The sequence below is a fragment of the Toxorhynchites rutilus genome, chromosome 3 (genome assembly GCF_029784135.1).
Source record: "Toxorhynchites rutilus septentrionalis strain SRP chromosome 3, ASM2978413v1, whole genome shotgun sequence".
Lineage (NCBI taxonomy): Eukaryota > Metazoa > Arthropoda > Insecta > Diptera > Culicidae > Toxorhynchites > Toxorhynchites rutilus.
The window spans coordinates 62,292,453-62,315,069 of record NC_073746.1 but is presented as its reverse complement, the minus strand read 5'-3'; the positions used below and the strand labels follow the sequence as shown (position 1 = coordinate 62,315,069).

At 36.1% G+C, this 22,617-nt stretch overlaps 1 protein-coding gene across 10 annotated transcripts in view; it reads left to right on the top strand.

Moving 5' to 3' along the window:
- The window catches only part of LOC129780515 (uncharacterized), a 90,282-nt gene that overhangs the window by 29,369 nt on the left and 38,296 nt on the right, over positions 1–22,617 (top strand). For all 10 annotated transcript variants that reach the window (XM_055788839.1, XM_055788835.1, XM_055788834.1 and 7 more), the window contains exon 3: positions 12,726–12,838. In XM_055788839.1, the coding sequence (XP_055644814.1) occupies positions 12,726–12,838 (113 nt within the window). The remainder of the gene's footprint in view (positions 1–12,725; positions 12,839–22,617) is intronic.

The window sequence follows — 22,617 nt, the reverse complement described above, 5'->3', positions numbered from 1 at the left end:
AGCAATACCACTTGAGAAATGCGACTTGGCGCCACTTAACAGATTTTTTTTATCACACGGATTTTGGATCACTTTTGTCTTCTTTATTCTGTTCAGAATATTGGCTATTGGCCGTTGTCCAGTTAATGTCACAAAATTTCTTTGCACAACGTTTCACAGAGTTCAATCACTTTTGCCCGTTTTTGGGCACGAGAATTATTTCCCGTCAGAATATCACTAATTTTCCTATCACTTTGACACCGAATCGCGAATGCGCAAGAACAATTTTCCGCCAGAGTTCGAAGTATCCGGTTTTTTAATGTGCTTTTAATGTTCACGATAATACGGAAAATTGTTCTTGACGCCGACAAATTTATTTAGAATGCGAACGAATGACCGGTGTTACTTGTCGACACTTTATTGGGAAATAAGAGACCTGCTGCTATCTGCTCAAGCTTTATATAGGCTGCTGTGATCGAGATTTAAGTGGCAATGAACCGGAAGAGCAGTAACAGATCGGCTGATGCGCGTATTGTGGTAAACGAATAGAGCTAGATGCTAAAGCTAGATGCTAGAGCTAGATGAGCAAGAATTTATAGCAGCAGTCTGTCCATAAAATATGGAACGCGTAAACAACCACTATTGAAGCAGCACGAGGGCCCGACCATCTTCTGGCCGGATCTCGCTTCGTGCCACTATTCAAAGGACGTGTTGGAGTTGTACGAAGCCAACGGGGTCACCTTCGTGCCAAAGGAAATGAACCCGCCCAACGCGCCGGAGCTTCGCCCAATAGAGAAATATTGGGCGATTATGAAGCAGGCCCTCCAGAAGAACCCAAAAGTTGTCAAATCGGAGGAGGACTTCAAGAGAAAATGAATTTCTGTTCAAAATAAACTACAACCTGACGTTGTACAGAACCTTATGGACGGGGTAAAGAGGAAGGTGCGAGCATACGGGCTTGGGCTCGAAGTATGAATAAAAAGAAAATGCCAAAAGTTGTTTAATAGTCTTTATTTTACTGTCTAAAATTTTCAAAAGGATCGGACTACTGGGCGAATTTCTACAGCGTTTTTTCCGTGATGCAATTTGATGTGACACACCCTTTATTTGCTGCGCTTTGCATTATTTATTGGATAGAAAATATTATTTCGAGAACGGCTAGTTCTAGGATACAACGTTATATATGGTTGTTATGTAGAACCGCATACATATTCTTTTTTTATGTTACTCTTCTTAAATAGTAGCGATTGCACAATGTATCGAAATTGAATAAACTTTCAAAAACTCACATCTCCAATTTGGTGAGTTTAACATGGCACCAATGTGTGTCAAAATTTGTTAAATTGGAAGAGTTTTCCAGTACAAAAAATGGGTGGGTTATATCTATGATATAACCGCATAGTTGACGTGGGACTAACTTAGCAATCATTTGTTTGTATTGAGTAAAAAGATTGTATAATGCTATGTAAGATCAATTCATGCATTGTGATAGATTATACTCTTCGTTACAAGTAAATTTAATGACAGTCCTTCTACGTTTGGTATGATGCCTAGGGCAAAATATGTGAACGGAAAAATTATCAAACGATTATTTTATTTTACATTTCCCTCTGAAGTTTGCATCTCTTAAATGTACGTAATGTACGATTTGATGAACTTCAAGCACTCAGTTAGCACTCAGTGGTTATCAACATTTTGCTCAATCATCAAATTGTATGCGCAGAAATTCAGTGAACAGAAGATATGAAAGCATATCCTTCAATGCAATCTTGAATAACCGGGTTCCTAAGTTTAGGAGACCGTGTTAAGGAAACATATTCTAGTCATTTACTTGCAAAGCCGATTTCCCCAGACATCTTGGGTTTGAAGTCTGTGTTAGGCAAACACATTTCAGTCAGAACAAACATGCCCCCGACTTGCATGTATTTGCAATGCCGATTGCCTCAAACACCTTGGTTCTGAAGTCTGTGTTGGGGAAACAAATTCCAGTCGGAACAAAAATGTCTCCGACCTACATGTATTTGCAATGCCAATTTCCCTACGCTCCATGGATTTGAAGTCTGTGTTAGGAAAACACATTTCAGTCGAAACAAAAATACCCCCGACTTGCATGTATTTGCAATGCCAATTTCCCCACGCTCCATGGATTAGAAGTCTGTGTTAGGGAAACACATTTTAGTCGGAACAAAAATGCCCCCGCTTTACATGTATTTGCAATACGGTTTCTCCACCGCTGCTTGGTTTTGAAGTTTGTGTTAGGAAACAACATGGGAACAAAAGCTCCCATACTTTCATGTATTGGGTTGGGGAAAAAGAAATGCGGTATATTGTCAATATATGGCAACACTTAAACATATCTTGTGTTGTACTTATCGCATCGGATCATAATATACGGCTATTTAAAGACGACAATCTGTGCTACAAGTGTCGTTTTGACAGTGTTGTGATTGTCCTTTTCAGTCTCAATTTATAGCGCGTCAAAGATGGAGTCCACCAAGCAAGAAATTCGCCATATTTTACGTTTTTAGTACCTGCGAAATAAAACTGCAACGAAGGCGGCCGAAAAAAATCGCGTGGTTTATGGACCCGATACTGTAACGATTCGCACAGGACAGCGTTGATTTGATCGATTTCGTTCTGGTGTAGTGGCTGTCGAAGATACACCCCGTACTGATAGGCCAATCGTTGTGGAAACCGATAAAATCGTTGAAATCACCCAAGTAGACCGGCATGTGAGCACTCGCTCGATTGGCCAGGAACTGGATATAGACCATAAAATCGTTTGGAACCATTTGCAGTAGATTGGATTCCAAAAAAAGCTGGATGTATGGGTGCCACACGAGTTGACGCAAAAAAAATCTTTTAGACCGAACCAACGCCTGCGATGCACTGCTGAAACGGAACGAACTCGACCCATTTTTGTAGAAGATGGTGACTGGTGATAAAAAGTGGATACCGTACGACAACCTAAATCGAAAAAAGTCGTGGTCGAAGCGCGGTGAGCCGGCCCAAACCATCGCCAAGCCCGGATTGACGGCCAGGAAGGTTTTGCTGTGTGTTTGGTGGGATTGAAAGAGAATCTTCCACTATGAGCTGCTCAACTATGGCCAGACCCTCAACTCGGTTCTCTACTGTGAGCAGCTTGACCGTTTGAAACAGGCGATTGACCAGAAGCGGCCAAAAATGATCAATAGGAATGGTGTTGTTTTCCACCAGGACAACGCTCGGCCTCACACATCTTTGATGACCCGCCAGAAGCTACGGGAGCTCGGATTGGATGTCCTATTGCACCCACCGTATAGTCTGGACCTGGCTCCAAGTGGTTATCATCTCTTCCGGTCCATGCAAAACGCTCTTGGTGATACTAAGTTGGCCTCAAAAGAGGCTTGCGAAAACTGGCTGTCTGAGTTTTTTGCAAATAAGGAGGGGGGCTTCATAAGGGGGGGATAATGAAGTTGTCTTCTAAATGGCAACAAGTTTGAGAACAAAACGGCGCATATTTGCTCTCAATTGGATAATTTTAAGTATGTTAAATAAAGCGTCAAATTTAGATCAGAAATACGACATTTCTTTTTCCCCGACCCTACATTTGGAATGCAGATTTCCCCAATGCTGCTTGGTTTTGATGGCTGTGTTGGGGAATCCGTAAATCGGGCCAATCAAAACGAGGCAGTTAGGGCGTTTAGATAACGCTTAACATTTTACAGTTATTCGATTGTTTGTCTAATGAAAAACAACATTTTAATAATTGAAATAGAAGCGTAGAAATATTCCCTTTTGATGAATTTGATGAATTTGAATTGATGAAAACATCTTTCAGATCCAGTAAGAAATGTTCGAGTTATAAGCGTTCGGAATTTTTAATTTTTTCCTGCATGTTCTGTGTTTATGTTTTCATTTTATCCCCCATATACTCCGGTTAGACGTAGTCCTACGTCAATATACAAAAAATATCGAAGAGGAATTGTTTTGAGATGTAAAGGCTCAATGTCGTAAATGTAAAGATGTAAAGGTTTTCAATAATAAATTCATTTTTCGAGTAAGATTTTGAACAGTGAATCTGAAATGTTATTTTTTCTAAATAGTTCTTTAATTTCCAACAACTTTTTTATATTTTGATCAGACATCTGGATTTTGATTTTTTTAAAAGATAGACAAATGATTTTTTATACGTTTTTTTTAATCAGTCGTTATTTAAATTGGTTATACTATAATAAAAATTGTGATTTTATGTAGTTTCCATCATAAGTACCAAAAAAGTCGGAGAGGGTCGAGTCAGCGGCCGGCTGATTTGGCATTGAATTGGTTTGCAACTAAAATTGTGTATACATTATGTATACATTAGAGTGCCAATGATTATGTGGAAAAAGGTGGCCTTCGAATTTTCGAACATGACTTCCTGAATTTTTTTTTAATGAAAAAATGCCACATGCAAAATTTTAGCTCAATCGGACTTTATTTACTAGTTTCGCATAGACTTGAAAGTTTGAGTTTTTTGAAAACCGCAAAATCGCTCATGGACATCCAAGAGTACATGAAATCGGGGTTTTTTTTTAAGTAGAAAGGTCTGAGCCTAGATGCACCGACGGAATGTTGACGTAGGACTTTGAGGGCAATTATTTTTTAAATGAATTTTTGTAGCTGTTCAGAAATCCGTACAGTCAACTGATTCAATACTTCAAACAGAAATGGTTCTGAGCATAGGAAAACCGTTTGGTATTTGAACTGAACTGAACTGAACGGGTTAGAAGCGTTGTAGCGGTAGAAAGAAACCTGAATTATTAATACAGGGAATCTTCGATATAACGTACATTACGCATTTCCACACATACACGCACTCTTCACCCATAAACTCATGAAGACGAAAGTTACGAATCATTTATTCTGAGAGTCGCGTAGGATTTTGTATTTCTGATGCGATTTGCGATTAGATGCTCCTCTAATTTACTCCAAATTTTGAAAAAATCGGCTAGAAAAAACGGCTGAACGTATCGACATGAAACGTTCACAGATGTTTAGGGAATACACTAGGCTAAAAATATTAATTGCAGAGTTACAGTGGTTTTAGTAAAGCACTGTAAAAATCCTGTTTTTGGCACTTTTTTGAAATCCATGCAAATAATTTAAAAATTTTTTCGTCAAAGTAACAAATTTTCCTTGGGCAGAATTTATTGGAGTTTTCAAAACTGCCTTTCGATTTGCGGTGCGATGGTTGTTTATTGAATAATTCATCATTAAACATGAAGGGGCAATTTTTCATTCAAAGAAAAATATCACTGTATAGAAAGGTTCTACAGTAATGTTTTGGCAATCAAATTAAAGCTGTTTTATAGGGTTGATTGGATTTGGTATTGAGTGGTTAGCAAAAAAAAATGTGTCTACAAAAAGTCGGCAGGAAGAAATCGATTTTTCATTTCTTCTCGATATGTTCGTCCACCATATCTACACATAAAGATAAAAATGTTTCAGTAAATGGTCCCGGAAGCTTGTTGTTTCAAGTTGAAAGTTGAAGTTTCAAAATAATGTGCATCCAATCTTCATGCGTTGATTTTTCACAATGTTACAGCATTTCAAAAATCACCTAAAATTTCGACTTCGCACTCTTTTCCTCTATTTTTGTTATTGAGTGTATATTATTAATGAATCTCAATGCACATTAGCAAAAAAAAATAAATATTTCAAATGATTTGGTTTTAATTGATTACTATTTTCATTCTTGAATTCGTCTCCATATCAAATGATACCGAACAGTATAGATTCTTCTTCTTCTTCTTCTTCTTCAATGGCACTAACGTTCCTAGAGGAACTTCACCGTCTCAACGTAGTATTACTTGCGTCATTTTTATTAGTACTTAGTTGAGATTTCTATGCCAAATAACACGCCTTGCAATGCATTCTGAGTGGCAAGCTCTAGAATACGCGTGATCACAGTGCAAGTCGGAGGAAATTTCTTTGACGAAAAATTCCCCCGACCAGAACGGGAATCGAACCCGAACACCCGGCATGTTAGTTATGACGCTAACCACTCGGCCACAGGAGCACATATATATATATATATATGTATATATATATATATATTTTTTTTTTGTACCGAGCAACACTGTTAAAATTTTGAAAAAAATCACTCATAATTAGAAAATGCCTAGAAAAACTTTTCAATACGAATTAGAGTGGTACTGAATCTCTAAATCTCCTAGAAACGAATGAAATATTTCAAGTTTTTTAGCGCTTAAATTTTTGATGAATAAAAATCTTGATAATATTTTTACACCATAGTCAGATACACTTTTAGTATTTTTTGACATATGACTAGTGTTGCCATATTTTCATCTGTACTTTAAGGGCTAAAAATCTTTCTCATCTGTACCTTTTCTTCCAAAAATCTGTACCATCGGAAATATTCGTTGTATACTATCATGCACTTTACGAAAAATCATTAAGATATTTCAAATGCACATTACTCAAAATCGTTATTGTGACATATGAGGTTGGGAAAAAAGTAATCCATTATTTTTGGACGAAATTGAACTTTTTTTTTATCTGTATTATAGTGACTTTCAAACTCATTTTGGCTGGTTCGTCACTCTTACTTCCATTTTTGGAAGAATGTCGGGAGTGAGAATTGCACTCGTGATCTTTATCGTGAGAGGCATGGATGTTACCTCTACGCCAGATCGCCTCCACGAAATTGAAAATCTTTTTTGATATGCTTCGTATTGTCCGATTTGGTCAAATATGCACCGTTTTGTTGGGAATTCGCCATTCAAAAGGTACCTTCATAATACTCTCACAGAAGTCTTGGTCCTTATTGGAGAAAAACCCTAGCAATAGATTTTTTACAATCTCTTGATCCCAATTTATTATTACTCAGGAAGTTTTACAATGCGAGAAAAATGTGATAATCGCTTGGTGCCAGGTCCGGACTATACGGTGGATGCATTAAAACATCCTAATCAAGCTACCGGAGTTGTGTGGCCTCGCGTTGTCCTGATGGAACACAACACCTCCTCTGTTGATCAATTCTGGACGTTTCTGGTCAACCGCTAGCATTAAACGGTCCATTTGTTGACTGTAGAGATTATTGTAATTGCAATGCGATTACTAGACACAATTACAGTCCTATATCAAGATCCCGTCCGTACCCCTAGATTCAGATCCATCAACTTTTTTCAAATTTTTATCTCGAAGCTATTGAAAATGGCTTGCAAAAATTGAAAAAAAAGTTTTTCACCATAGATTGTATGGTGAACCACATAGGGATTAAAGAAATGGTCACAATTTCTTAATTATTACCCTATACAATATTTTCTAAAGAGCTGGTGATTTGGTTTGGGGGTTCTTTCTACTTCTTTACCTAGTCAGACCCTTTAGATGCAACACATTTACTCCTCTATTTGTGGACCGATCCCATCCAAATTGTGTGGGTTGTTGACTCTCATTGTTTGCTCCGAGAAAACCAAGTATAAAAATGTTTGAACTTATGTTCATCTGATAAACTAAAAAAAATGCTTTTTTTGTGACGTGACAATGCTTCAAAATACCCGTTTTTCATATGCTTGTTTCTCATAAATTACAAAATGAAACCTAGGTCTACCCACGGCTCTTCAAGCAAGTGTTTAATCACCCATTCAATGGTATATAGACATTAAAGTTAGGTTAAGCATGTGCAGAGATATCTCATGAAGTGAAAACCTAAAATATTTTAAATACAATTATGTAGTTTTTTAAACTCGCCTCTCTCAAAGGTTGGTGCATAAAAATTAAATTTGTTACCAAAAAAAAAAAAAAAAATTATGATATAACTATTGCTCATTCAAATAACGTTTTCAATTTTCTCCTAAAACTAGATTTAAAATTTAGTTCTCTGGTGCCTAACCTCATGGAATGAGTAATATGTAAGTAACAAATTAGGTTTCTTCTATTTACAACGATGCTGTGTCGGTGAAAAAGAGATAATTCGTGTTTGGTACATGGTTTTTATAATAAACTAGCTGACCCGGCAAACGTTGTTCTGCCATATAATGTATTTCTAGCCAATATTTTGGTTGGCAAAAATAACGAATATACTTCAAGGGAGTTTGTATGTTATCGTTCAGATCTCTAAAATTTATCTAAATGATGATTTTCACAGCGAAACATACATACATGCTAACCTCTTATTTTCGAATTTTCCCTTTCTATTTCAAATATCCTTCTTATATTGGGTTGGGGAAAAAGGAATGTCGTATATTGTCAATATATGGCAACACTGAAAAATATATTGTGTTGTACTTATCGCATCGGGTCATACTATACGGCTATTTAAAGACGACAATCTGTACTACAAGTGTCGACAGTATTGTGATTGTCCTTTTCAGTCTCAATTTATAGCGCATCAAAGATGGAGTCCACCAAGCAAGAAATTCGCCATATTTTACGTTTTTACTACCTGCGAGGTAAAACTGCAACGAAGGCGGTCTTTTTCCCTAACCCTATATATAAAGATATGCATAGTCAACTTTTTCGAATTTTTCTAATCATCTCAATCATTTTCCAAAGTACTCTATCATTCTACTTTGGGTGAAGACAAACTCACAAAATATATGGACGACGTAGATCTGATCAGCCGTTCCCCCGTGATGATGAGATATACGTACGTGGGAAAACTCTCTTTTATATATAAAAATATTTGCTATAGCATTTATAATATACAAGAAAACTATATACACAATTGCGGATTTCAAGCCAGTTGTGAAACTAGGGATACAACAGTTACCTCGTTATCTAGCGAAATAACTTTTTTCCCATACCGTTCTGAATCATATTTCGGACGCTTAAGGCATTTGATGCAGAAAACAGATCTAAACTTTATGCACAAGTACTATTTGATTGATATTTTTACTAAATTAGCTTTGAAAGCTTTTAAACTTTCTACTTTGGTGCCAATTTGATTAAAAACATCAACAATTATTGAATAAAAATGTTTTTCAATTGAAGCGAATAATAATCAAATTTCGGACACTCTGTTTGCATAACGGTTTCTTGTGTTTTTGAGCTGAACTTGTATTTCTGTACAATTACTAATGCAATAAAATGATCAAACATGAGAGAAACGAAGTGTTCGGGTATTTTGGTTATTGTTTAAGGTATATTTGAAGATATTTTTCCATTTTTTGAGTGAACGAATAATCGGCGTGTCGCAGAACGAATAACTAAGAATATTTTGAAACTTCAGGACAACACCTAAAGCGTTACATAGGGGTTTTTGAAAAGTCAAAAAAAATTCCAAAATGGCCAAATCGGTCGATTAATTCCTGAGATATCGCTACCACCAGCTGAAAAAACATGGTTTTGAGAAAAACGTGTTCAAAAATTCGTATAACAATACTATATCCCTTAAGGTGATCTCATACTTTTGACTGTAACATTCCAACGAAATCGAATATCGAAAAATCGTTTTAGGACAAAATATCTGAGGGCATTAACAAAGCTTCCCAAAAATGCAACAAAAAAAAATAATTCGATTTTTTCGACCTTCCTGACCGGGGTCCCGCAGCTGAGCCTGTTTTGATTTTCATCTGTTTCGTTCGTCCCTCAAAAAATTTATTCTATTACTATGATGTTTATTGATATTAGTTACAATATTACAAGTATGTATGTATATATTTATATATCTCAAATGCGCTCTCATCCATCCGCTCCCATCCGCCCACACCCGCTTTGCATGTTGGCCAACACTGATTCTGAGAATTTCCTTTGGGTTTTGGATTTTGGGTTGCAGCAGTACGGATAGATGATCCTGCTCGAATGGCACCCAAAGCGTCTTCAACTGTGTCCTTGTTGTATTTACACTTCGCATCCACGATAAACCTGAAAACACACATTGTAGTATCAACAATTTTAATTGTCCGAAATATGAATCGTAGGAACAAAATTCGAATCAAATTTCGGACATTTGATTTTATAATTTTTTGAAGAATAATTACAATATACTTCATTATGTTTTATAATCAACTGTGAAACACTTACCACGCAATAACAGTTAACTGATAACGATGATGATCAGGGATGAAACACGAGAGAAATTGAACTAATAATAAACGGTTATATTCTACCTGCTCACGCTAAGCGAACGTCAAAAACAAACAACAATGAGTAGTGCTGTTAGATTTTTGCCTGCTATGTTATAATTTAAAAGTAAATCTAATATAAAATGATAGTGAAACCAAGGGGATGATCTAAATAATCAATTGTGATATTAATTCCACAGTTATATCATCAGGGCATTAAGTTTTTCAAGATATTATAACAAAGTGTCCGAAATATGATGGTGTCCGAAATATGATTCAAAACGGTATAACTATAAAATTAATATCACAATTGCTTCTTTAGAGCAATCCCTTGGTTTCACTATCTTTTCATGTGAGAACTACATTTGAATTATAACAGAATCGGCAAAAATCTATCAACACTACTCACTATCGTTTGTGTTTGACGTATGTTTTCAATCAAATAGGTACCAAAGTGGAAAGTTTAAAAGCATATTGAACTAATTTATTAAAAATATCAAATAAATAATACCAATGCATAAAGTTTAGACCTGTTTTCTGCATCAAATGCCTTTAGCGTCAGAAATATGATTCAAAACGGTACTTTCCTTTATCAATGTGTTTTGCCTATCAAAATAATATTTATTTCTTTTTCCCATCAAGTGTATTATTCTTTCAGTTAATAATAGTTCGGTGGCATTTAAAACTCAGATTTTATACGGGAATAGCGAATAGCTTTCATACACCACAACATTACTTATTGACGCTACTGTATTGAATTGTTTTTTTTTTCATATCATGGCAACGCCCGACCACAATGCAACTGGCACGTAATTTTCCAAATATATCACTCTCTGAGTGCCATTCACATCGATATCTCTGCGAAGCACTCTTGGTGTATTTTTGTTTTCCGGCGAATACATTCACCATCGAATCATCATTTAATCAGGGATAAATAAACATCGTATGGAGAGTGCATACTTTCCACTTCTCATCAATTACGGCAATCACCATCGTGGAACCATTGGAATCAATTTCATGGAAATAAATAATGTTCTCAGCGGTGGCAAATCAACGTTCTGTGTTATGGTTTTCTCGGGGAAAACCCTCCCTCAATCCGGGCAAATAGGATTCACTCACGCATCCAGAGACCAGATCGGTGATAGCATTAATTTGTGTCTTAATTCGTAATAGAAATCATTTCATCATATAGAGTGTAGCAATGATTGTTGGCAGGCGATTGTTCCGCGAGTGAGTAGACTCGTTAACAAATTAGTTCAATTTGTTGGTTGGGCATTGTGAGGAGGGAATTCCACCGATGTTTTCTCAGACACCGGTTGTTATGATCTGGGTGATTATCACGGCGTATGTTGGTAATGGTAACGATGATTCAACATGTAGACTGGAGAACAATATCTAGACAACAATAATGGGATTTCCACATTTTCCCACGGTTCTATGTTACAATATTGATTGAAATAGGAAGTCATATGAGCTTTTTTTTCGCCAAATTACGTGTAGACCAAATCCGAGTGACTTCAATTTGAATGAAATGAGTGAAGAACACTCATATTCAGTAATATTACCCAACGGAAACGCACATCGGAATGGTTCAACCAATAATTAGTGGAACTGAATTAATAATTTGTCCTTTTGCTGGTGACCTTTTCGGTCGAGTAAACACGAATTAGATTCCAATAAAGTTCGACCGATAAATGTTGAAGCCTTTTGCAATGGCAAACTGCACATAACAGTTTCACCTAAACCTAACGGAATGACCGCCAGTTGAACTCATGGGAAGGTGAAACTGCGAAACGATGTGAACTAAATTTAAGTGAGTTTCTCCTTCTCATGAGAACCTCGATTGCGAACTGTTTGTTTTCAAAATGTCGTTGACCGCTGCAAAAACATGAAGGTGTTAAATTTTGTCCTAGTATTTTGTTTTGAAAATGTTTTGGATATGACAGGTCCTCATGGTTAGTACTTCAAACCTAGAAGAACTTTCTAGAAGCTCAGAGAAAGACCATTAATTAATACAAATACAGCAACAATTTTCGGGTGCACTCCGTCGATAATTTTAGCACAATTTCAGTCCGAACAAAGTGTACAAAAACAAAGGAAAAAATCACGTATTTGCCTCTGCTGCTTTCAGCTCCATCAGATACTCATCTTGTTTCAAAATTGCGCTTCGAATGCACTACCTTGAACAAGTTCAGCGTCAATCACTCGTCTTGGTTTGTAACGCTTGGGTAATATAATTTTGCAGTTTTGGCTTTGCGTCAACGATATATATATATATATATATATATATATATATATTGCCTTTCGTTCACAGTACCATCAGAAGTCAACTTCTTGGTATGGTGCCCAAACGAATAAAAGGTCACCGGAAGATAATGACTGAAGATGACTGCTACTGCTGCTGTTGCTGATTGGTGTTACGTTTTGAAACTTCCGCGTTTTAATATACTGTGTGTATTATAAGGTTGATGATGTTTTGATTATCCAGCCCAAAATAAATACGTTCGGATGTCTCATCAAGACGATTAATTACAGTACACGTGCGTTCTGAATTTGACTTTGACTGAGTTGACTTTCATTGGGACTGGGACATTTTTAAAAGCAATGTCGTTAAGTTTTTTAATATACATTTCGTTTCAGCAAACTTTTTTGCTTCAACACGTTCAACATTCTATTCTTAATTTTGCCTATTTGCAGATATGACAACCTGGACATCGATACGATACTTTCGAGTAATCGACTCGTGAACAACTATGTAGATTGTCTGCTCAGCCGAAAGCCCTGCCCGCCAGAGGGAAAGGATTTGAAACGTAAGATCTTTTTTATTATATCCATATTTGTACTGAACATGTTTGCAAAATTCATTCATTGAAAACAAAAATACTTCTGTTTGTAGACATTGGAAGTTCTTTGTCAAAAACTGAACAGTCACATCGGCTCGAAGGGTTTCGCCTTGATTGAATAACGTTATCCAAGCGTATGGATTTCGCGTTCACTTCCGCTATAAGGCGATCGAAAGTCAAACCTTTTGACTCGACTTCTATATTGGTGGTTGAATCGCGGCTCAACAGCGTATTTTGTTTCGCGTTTCCACTTGAGCTTAACTCCCACACTTGCCGAACAGAAACTCACCAATCCTCACATGTTCAACATCGCGTACACAGTTACCGGTTGAATGGTTTGCCGGTTCACAACATACAAAAAAGCTTCCAGACGAACAAGAAACAAACATCAACGATTTATGGCACAAACCAGCATAATCATACATTACAATAACCGTGATGGCGTTTTAGCGAGCCCTTATTTTTGCTCGTAAGCACATATTACGGGAAACATGCTGACCGTAATGCATAAACAATCAAACACAACTCTATCTTTGTGTTATCAGATTTGACCTTATTACCTTCAGCAGCCGAGAATGAACGTTTGACGACGGATTGGGCGCGCAATACGGATTCAAACTATTTAAATTTATCCCCTTGAGTATCTGAATCCGCCAGTTTCCGTTTTGGTGTCAATAAAACGATAAAATGCAATAAAGGGAAATTCCGATACGAAACTGGAACCTGTTGTGCATTAGCGTAAAAAAAAGCACAATAAAGTCCGATTGGGTGTGTTTATGGGCCTGTTTGGAGGAACAGCTCATCCATCCGTCGGTTGTCTCTTTGTTTTGCTAAATGGTACGTGGATATTTCACACGAGATTAATTCCCACCTTTATACGATTCGCGGGCTTCGCTAAACGATGGGTTAAACTGTGGATAATCAAATAATAGTTCGGTTAACCATTAACCCATTGTAGAATTGGCATGCGTGGTTAATCGCTGGGATCAGTGCTGTCTTTGTCTCTAGAACAATAATAATTAACAATTATGTAATCCTGTACCAAAGTTCCCTACCTCCACCATGGTTATCAGTTCACTTCGAAATGCGATAATTCACGCAGAGATAATGTGAAAACGCTTTAGATAACCGGACAATTACCTCAATGGTATGTCATAAATATCCATTTCGAGCATACTCCAAGGTCATTACTCGATCTTGGGTTTGTCCAATTTATTTTTCCAGATGAACATCAACGGTTGTTAAGGTATGAGGAGGGTGCTCCCGTGGCCGAGTGGTTAGCGTCAAACCTAACATGCCGGGGGCTCGGGTTCGATTCCCGTTCTGGCCGGGGGAATTTTTTGTCAAAGAAATTTGTATTATTTGAAATATAAAAGTTAAAACAGAAAAACCCGTTTTTCATGGTCACCCTAATGCAACTAAGAAATAAAAAGTCACAGGAGGGTTGGAGGAGGGTCCGAGTCATGACCGCATAGTTGACGTAGGATTCCGTTAGGATATCTGTTGATTTTGGATATGTTTGAAGAATTACATCGTTAAAATCTTTGATAATGATTTGGTGGCCTCCGGAAAAGGACCGTTTTGTTTGGTTCTTGGGTATTGTTTGTTCACTCCACCAGTGTTTACCGAGTGATGATGACAGAAGGATGATAAACAGTCGTTGGATGGTGCGTATCAGATAAAAAAGATCGAAGCAGAACGAGATATGATGAAAACCGCCCTCTGTGCTCCTAGACGAGATGCCTCCTGTGTTATATATGGATGAAATAAAGAAAAAAACTCACTAATGTAATATAAGATAATTACCAATACCGAACACAATTATCAAGTTTTCTCATCAGTAAAAACATGTTACATTAATATAGAGAAAACATATTTGAAATGGAATCGGTAATTTAGTTTTATAATTTTTACTTTCTGAGTATTTATTCAACCCAATGCGAATTTTAATTGGACTAACAATACCTAATACTATATGTAGAGTCATCACTTTTTGTAATATTTCTTTACGTTTACAATTTTTCTCGCCGTATAAACTTTCCTTGGGTGAAAATGAACACAACAAAACAGACAGCTTAAACCAAACGACCCGTTCTCGAGCGGGAACACACATTTTATTTATGAAAATTGAAATAAATTGAATTTGAATTTTTTAACACAACTGCTACCATATACAATTTTACACTTACACTTGTGCTAATTTTTTACAATACACGCTCGGTTTTTGATATGAAATTTCACAAAGCAACCAACATTAAAGTTCCAAATTTAAATTTTATCTGAATCAATCGCATCACTCACCTTACTTACAATATAAAAATGCCCCCGACTTTCATATATTTGCAACGCCGATTTCCCCCGGGCAGCTTGGTTTTGATGTCTCAGTTAGGGAATACATTTCGGTAGGAACAAAAGTTCCCCCTATTTCATGTATTTTCAATGCCGATTTCCCCCAGACAGCTTGGTTTAGATGTCTCAGCTAGGGAATACATTTCGGTAGGAAATGTTCGATAATTAGTTTCATGACATATATTATTTTCTTCAATATGCAAAAATGTTATGGAGTGCAGAAATCGATTGACGCAAAAATTTCATCGATCCATCATGAAATTACTGAAATGACTGAGCGATAAGCGTTTGAAATTGGACAATTTTCACGATGTGCTCGTTTTTCGATTTTCAATTTGTACCCCAATATGTTCCCGAAAGACGTAATCCTACGTCAGAAAATTTGCACAATAATCAATTTTTCTCATCAGTAAAAACATGTTATTTTAATATAGAGAAAACATATTTGAAATGGAAAAGGTAATTTTCTTCTATAATTTTTACTTTCTGAGTGTTTATTCAACCCAAGGCGAATTTTAATTGGACTAACAACACATGATAGTATATGTAGAGCATATGGGAAATCACTTTTTACTTCTCAATTTTCACGATGTACTCGATTTTCGATTTTAAATTTGTACCTCAATATGTTCCCGAAAGACGTAATCCTACGTCAAAACGCTAAATCGATTAAGATATAAAAAAGATTACTTCTACATAGCTAATTAACTGGGGCTATAATATTGTCGAACTATGTTTATCTCTATCAATAAAGATAAAAAAGTAATATTTTTTACGTGGGACTACGTCTAACCGCAGTATATGGGGGGTAAAATGAAAACATAAACACAGAACATGCAAGAAAAAATGAAAGATTCCGAATACTTATAATTCGAACATTTCTTACTGTATCGGAAAGATGTTTTCATCAATTGATAGGGAATATTTCTACGCATCTATCGCAATTAATAGAATGCTATTTTTCATTAGACAAACAAATGCTATTTTTCATTAGACAAAATTGAATAACTGTAAAATGTTAAGCGTTATCCAAACGCCCTAACTACCTCGTTTTGATTGGCCCGATTTACGGTTTCCCCAACACAGCCATCATAACCAAGCAGCCTTGGGGAAATCGGCATTGCAAATACATGAAGGTATGGAGATTTTTGTTCTCACCGAATCGGCATTGCAAACACATGAAAGTCGGGGGTAGTTTTGTTCCGACTGAATGTGTTTCCCTAACACAGACTTCAAATCCATGGAGCGTGAGGAAATTGGTATTGCAAGTTAATGCAAGTCGAGGGTATTTTTTGTTCCGACCGAAATGTGTTTCCCCAACACATATTTCAGAACCAAGGTGTATGGGGAAATTGGCATTGCAAATTCATGCAGGTCGGGGGTATTTTTGTTCCAACTGAAATGTGTTTCCCTAACACAGACTTTAAATCCAAGAAGCGTGAGGAAATCGGTTTTGCAAATTAATGCAAACTGCGAGTACTTTTGTACTCGCTTGCCTTTGTGCGGACTAGAATATGTTCCCTTAACACGGTCTTCTGAACTTAGGAACCTGGGAAAATCTAGCAGACATTAGAGGCGAATAAACTCAAATGTTTAAAACCTCTCTAATTCATCATCAGCCATCAGTCAGTCAGCAGACATTAGAGGCCAATGAACTTTAAAGTTTAAAGGCTCTATAATATCAAAGGTATAAGTTGAAGTTGTGGATTCATGCAAGCAGGGGGTACTTTCCTCACCCGCATGTTTTTCGCACTCCGAAATATGTTTTCCTAACACGGATTACAAAAACGGGTACGAACACGACGCTTTGGCTCGGTTATTCAAGATTGCATTGAAGGATATGCCTTCATATCTTCTGCTCACTGAATTTCTGGCACTGGGTGTCTGAAGTTCGTCAAATCAAGCAAATTCGTGGTTCGAGAAGTACATGCACATGAGAGACGCAAACTTCAGAGGAGAATGTAAAATAAAATAAATGTTTGACAATTCTTCCGTTCACATATTTTGTCCTAGGCATCATACCAAACGTGAAAGGACTGTCATTAACTTTACTTGTAACGAAGAACATAATCTATCACAATGCATGAATTGACCTTACATGACATTTATTCAATCTCATCTCAATCGATTGAATTTGGAAATTGTTTGATTCAATCATAAATTTAATCAATACAAACAAATGATTGCAAAGCTGAGTCCCACGTCAACTTTGCGGTTATATCATAGCTATAACCCACCCATTTTTTTTTTATTTCATCGACAGTTTTGGTTACCCCATTTATGATGACATAAAAATGAGTGTTCTATCATATGTAACAACTTTGTCTGGAGAATAGATATCTTCAACAAAGTTGATTTTAGTGCTTCCAATCTTGACCGCATTAGGGTAACCATTATAAAAGGGTTTTTTACTCTAATTTTTATATTTAAAGTTCTACATCAAAATTGTCTTCGACCGACTTTTAGAGCTTATCATTACCAACATTTTACGATGCAGAACTTGTAAATATCTTAATCCTGCTCAAAGTTATTGAAGTGTTTCCACCCAAAAACTCATGATTTCAATTTCAATTTACTCAAACACAAAAAATAACATAATTTTCAAAATCATATGTTATATAGAGTGAAATTTCTTTCAAATTCCGCTAACAAATATGTTTTATGTTTGCACCAGAAAGAATGACAAACAAATGAAGAGAGCGTATTTTTTGGGAAGAAACATCAATAACTTTGAGTGGAGTAGAAGTATTGACAAGTTCTGGATCGCAAAATGTTTGTATTAGTAAACTCTAAAAGCCTTTCGAAGACAGTTATGTTTTTATCACAACACTAGCTGACCCGGCAAACTTCGTCCCGCCCAAATTTTGTTTTTTGTTATCAATACCTTCAAACATTCACGTTTTCTTACTATGAGCAAGTTCATGGGTCCAATCGCAGAACTGTTCATTGATTGATATTCTAATCGACCCTGTTGAATTTACCTTTTACTATAAAATTCCTAGTATTTCTTTCAAAACTCATCATAATTTTCAGACACAATTCTCGTTCAAGATTTTTCAACCACTTGCAAATAACATGTTTCAGCACTAAAGCGGACAATTCCTTCCTCGAGTTCTGCTCTAATCAACACATTCGGCGATACTTATTTATTGGTATAGATAGAAGAATATATAGGAGTGCGTTTCATCACATTAAAATCCATTTCCAGTTTCGAACAAAGATCAATTTTGCGCTAGCGAAAAATATCAAATAGATCTAACAGCACTTGTCACTATGTAATTGTAGAACATATGGGAATTTAATGTTTCTGAATTTCCAGAGTTTTCCGAAATTTTTCAGAGTTTTTCAAAAATTTTCAATTGTCATGTTTGGTTGGAATATTTTTGGTTGAAATATGTGTAATATTTTTAAGGGACCCCCTCTACATTCCAGAGGAGGGAAAGGTGTCATACCATCATAGAAACATTTCTCATACACAAAAACCCTCACATCCCAAATTGTGCTTGATTAGTTCTCGAGTTATGCAAAAGTTTGTGTTTGTGTGCCTCCTGTCATTTGTGTTTCATTTGTATGGCAGCCACCCTTAGAGAGGGTGTGGATAGTTTAACCACCATAGAAACACTTATTGTACCCTAAAACCTCCATGTGCTAAATTTGGTTCCATTTGCTTGATTAGTTCTCGAGTTATGCAGAAATTTGTGTTTCATTTCTATGACAGCCCCCCCCCTCTCAGAAAGGTGGGAGGAGTGTTGAACCATTTTATAAATGTTTCTTGCCCCCTTAAACCTCCACATGCCAAATTTGGTTCAGTTTGCTTGATTAGTTCTTGAATTATGCAGAAATGTATGCTTCATTTGAATGGCAATCCCCCCCCCCCCCCTTCAGAGAGAGGGGAAGAGTATCTATTCACCATGGAAACGTTTTGTGTCCCCTATTGCATGACAAATTTGGCAAATTTGGGGGTGGAGTGTCTAATCACCCTAAAAACATTTATTGCACCCTAAAATCTCCACATGCAAAATTTGGTTCCATTTGCTTGATTAATTCTCGTGTTATTCAGAAATTTGTGTTTCATTTGTATGGCACGGCCCTCTTAAAGAGGGGGGTGGAGAGTCTAACCACCATAGAATCATTTATTGCACTTTAAAACCTCCATATGCCTAATTTCGTTTCATTTGCTTGATTAATTCCCGAGTAATGTAGAAACTTGTGTTTAATTTGTACGGCAGCCCCCCCCTTAGAGAGGGTGTAGGGGTCTCAAACTATCACGAAAACCTTCCCCGGCCCCAAAAACCCCTACATACCAATTTTTATGTTGATCGGTTCAGTAGTTTCCGAGTCCATAAAAATCAGACAGACAGACAGAAATCCATTTTTAAATTATATTTTATATAGATTTCCGAAAATAGCTAACTGTTTTAGCTAAAATACCTATAAGTGTGGATCTTCAGATCATGGTAGAATAGTTTTGAATTGCAAGTATAACTAAAGGTTTCAGACTGAATCTTCATTGTAGAATATGGAATTGTTTTTCACCTTGGAACTCGCAGTGTGTCTCACAAATGAATACAAATACGATCACATGTTTGCTGTTAATTACACAATTCTCGTTATTGTCTATCAATGCATACCGAGAAATTATTCGCGCTAGTAATCGAACTTCGTAGTTGTTTAGATATGAACGTGTCTCAGCTCGCGTCAAAACAAACGAGAGCCGAGTCTAATTGTCGCATTACGTTGCAGCACACGTCAAGTACTGATCTGCTACCTTCCATAGAAGATTAGCCATCCCGCTGAATGCAGTCCATTGTCTCGGCGTCATGATATACTGCATGATGTGAATTAGATGACTGGGTGGGCGTACAACGATTTCTATTCATTTATTGTTTTCGATTCAGGAAGTGCATCCCGTCGAAAAATGAGTTGAACATGATCAGGTTTGTTGGAAAATAAATTATATCGATGAGGGATGCTGTTGAATTACCAAGTCACGGAAAATAATTGAATTGATCTGCTACTCAATTTATTGGTCCGACATCTTCTTTACAAAATACATTGAAAAATGAAGGAATATGGAGTAATTCCATTCCATTGGTTACAATTTCGCAAAGTATTGAATTTTTTAAATTTTAAAGGAAAAGATTTTTATCATATTTTTCATAAATAGTTCATTGATTTACCAGCAGTTTTCTCATATTATAACTAGCTGACCCGGCAAACTTCGTCCCGCCAAAAAATTGTTTTTTGTTATCAATACCTCCAAACATTCACGTTTTCTTACTATGAGCATGTTCATGGGTCCAATCGCAGAACTGTTCATTAATTGATCTTCTATTCGATCCCGTTGAATTTACCTTTTACTATAATTCCTAGTATTTCTAACAAAACTCATCATTATAATATCAGATAATTTTCAGACACAATTTTCGTTTAAGTTTTTTCAACCACTTGCAAATAACATGTTTCTCCGTTACATGGAATGAATATTTCATACAGAAAATATGATAGAATAAAGACAGCCCTAAATCGGACAATTCCTTCCTCGAGTTCTGATTTTATCAACACATCCGGCGATCCTTTTTTTTTTGGTATAGATAGAAGAAGATATAGGAGTGCGTTTTATCACATTAAAATCCATTTCCAGTTTCGAACAAAGATCAATTTCGTTAGCGTAAACATCAAATGGACTTACAGCACTTGTCACTATGTAATTGTAGAACATATGGGAATTTAATTTTCCGAATTTTCCCTTTTTCCTTCAGAGTTTTCCGAAAATTTTCAATTGTCATGTTTGGTTTAAATATGTGTAATAATTTTATGGGACCACCTCTCCATTCCAGAGGAGGGAGGGGTATCATACCATTATGGAAACATTTCTCATACTCAAAAGCCCTCACATCCCAAAATGTGCTTGATTATTTCTCGAGTTATGCAGAAGTTCGTGTTTCGTTTGTATGTCAGCCCCCTTTGGAGAGGGGGGAGGAGTGTATTAACCATAGAAACGTTTCGTGCCCCGTAAAACCTTGACATGCCAAATTTGGGTCCATTTGTTTGATTAGTTTTCGAGTTATGCAGAAATTTGTGTTTCATTTGTATGGCAGCCCCCCCTTAGAGAGGGGGTGGAGTGTCTAGCCACCATAGAAATATTTTTTGCATATATATATATATATATATATATATATATATATATATATATATATATATATATATATATATGCATATATATATATATATATATATATATATATATATATATATATATATATATATATATATATATATATATATATATATATATATATATGCATATATATATATATATATATATATATATATATATATATATATATATATATATATATATATATATATATATATATATATATATATATATATATATATATATATATATATATATATATATATGATGATATTGTAATTAGACATCTGATAATAATAATTTATATTTTTGCTAGCTACCATTATACGTAAAATTTGTTCCATGTGATTCAAACGGGTTCCTAGTCTAGTTCTGGTTCTACCATAGTTTGCGATATATTCGAAAGCTTCTAAAAAGTCATACACTCGAAGTCAATCCAATATTTTAGAGAGTAGGTTGTTTTTTTATTAAAAAAAATATTGGTGCTCCGCCAAATATTTCTGCTATAAAAAGAGAAAGTGATTTGGAAACCCCTGGATTGGCTAAGCGTATAAATTAGCTTTACCTTTCGTTCTCTAAATACAGTTTACACATGAATTCGGTTGGATATTGATTTTAAGAAATATCATTTTGTATTTTTGATTCTCAAAAATACAATTCCGAATCGATCTGAACTTCCAAAGTGATCCTCGTCAGCAAATCTCCCAATCCCCTGAAATTCCAAACGTGCTCTTAAACCTATGAGCTGAATTCGCCTTACGGAAAGGATACTCGTTAATAATTCACCGACTACCGTCGAATCCACCCGGAAATGGATAACAGATGCTGTGCAGCATCAAGCATAAATTTGATTCAAACGGTGGCCTGATTGGTTGATAGACCGGAGCGGCACTTTACGCTCATATGCGCTTCGGAGTTAATCAAATCGAATGGTAGAGGATTACCTACTAACTAGCATTGCTGCGAGTGGATCGATTTGATGGATTTATCTAATGCATAATTTATGCTGCATTGTGCCGCTCCGGTCGTCGTGTATTTGCCGTTCAATTTCCGATATGTCTAATCCGATAATAGTATTCGAAGGCTCATAGGCTCGTAACTGAGTGGAACAGCATAATCCATCGGTTTTTCGTACTTTGATTGAATGCCAATAGTAGACAATGAAGAGCCAGCTAAGAGTTATCCAGTGACATTCACCCAATAATGGAGAGATGTAAAATACAATCAATGTCATTAT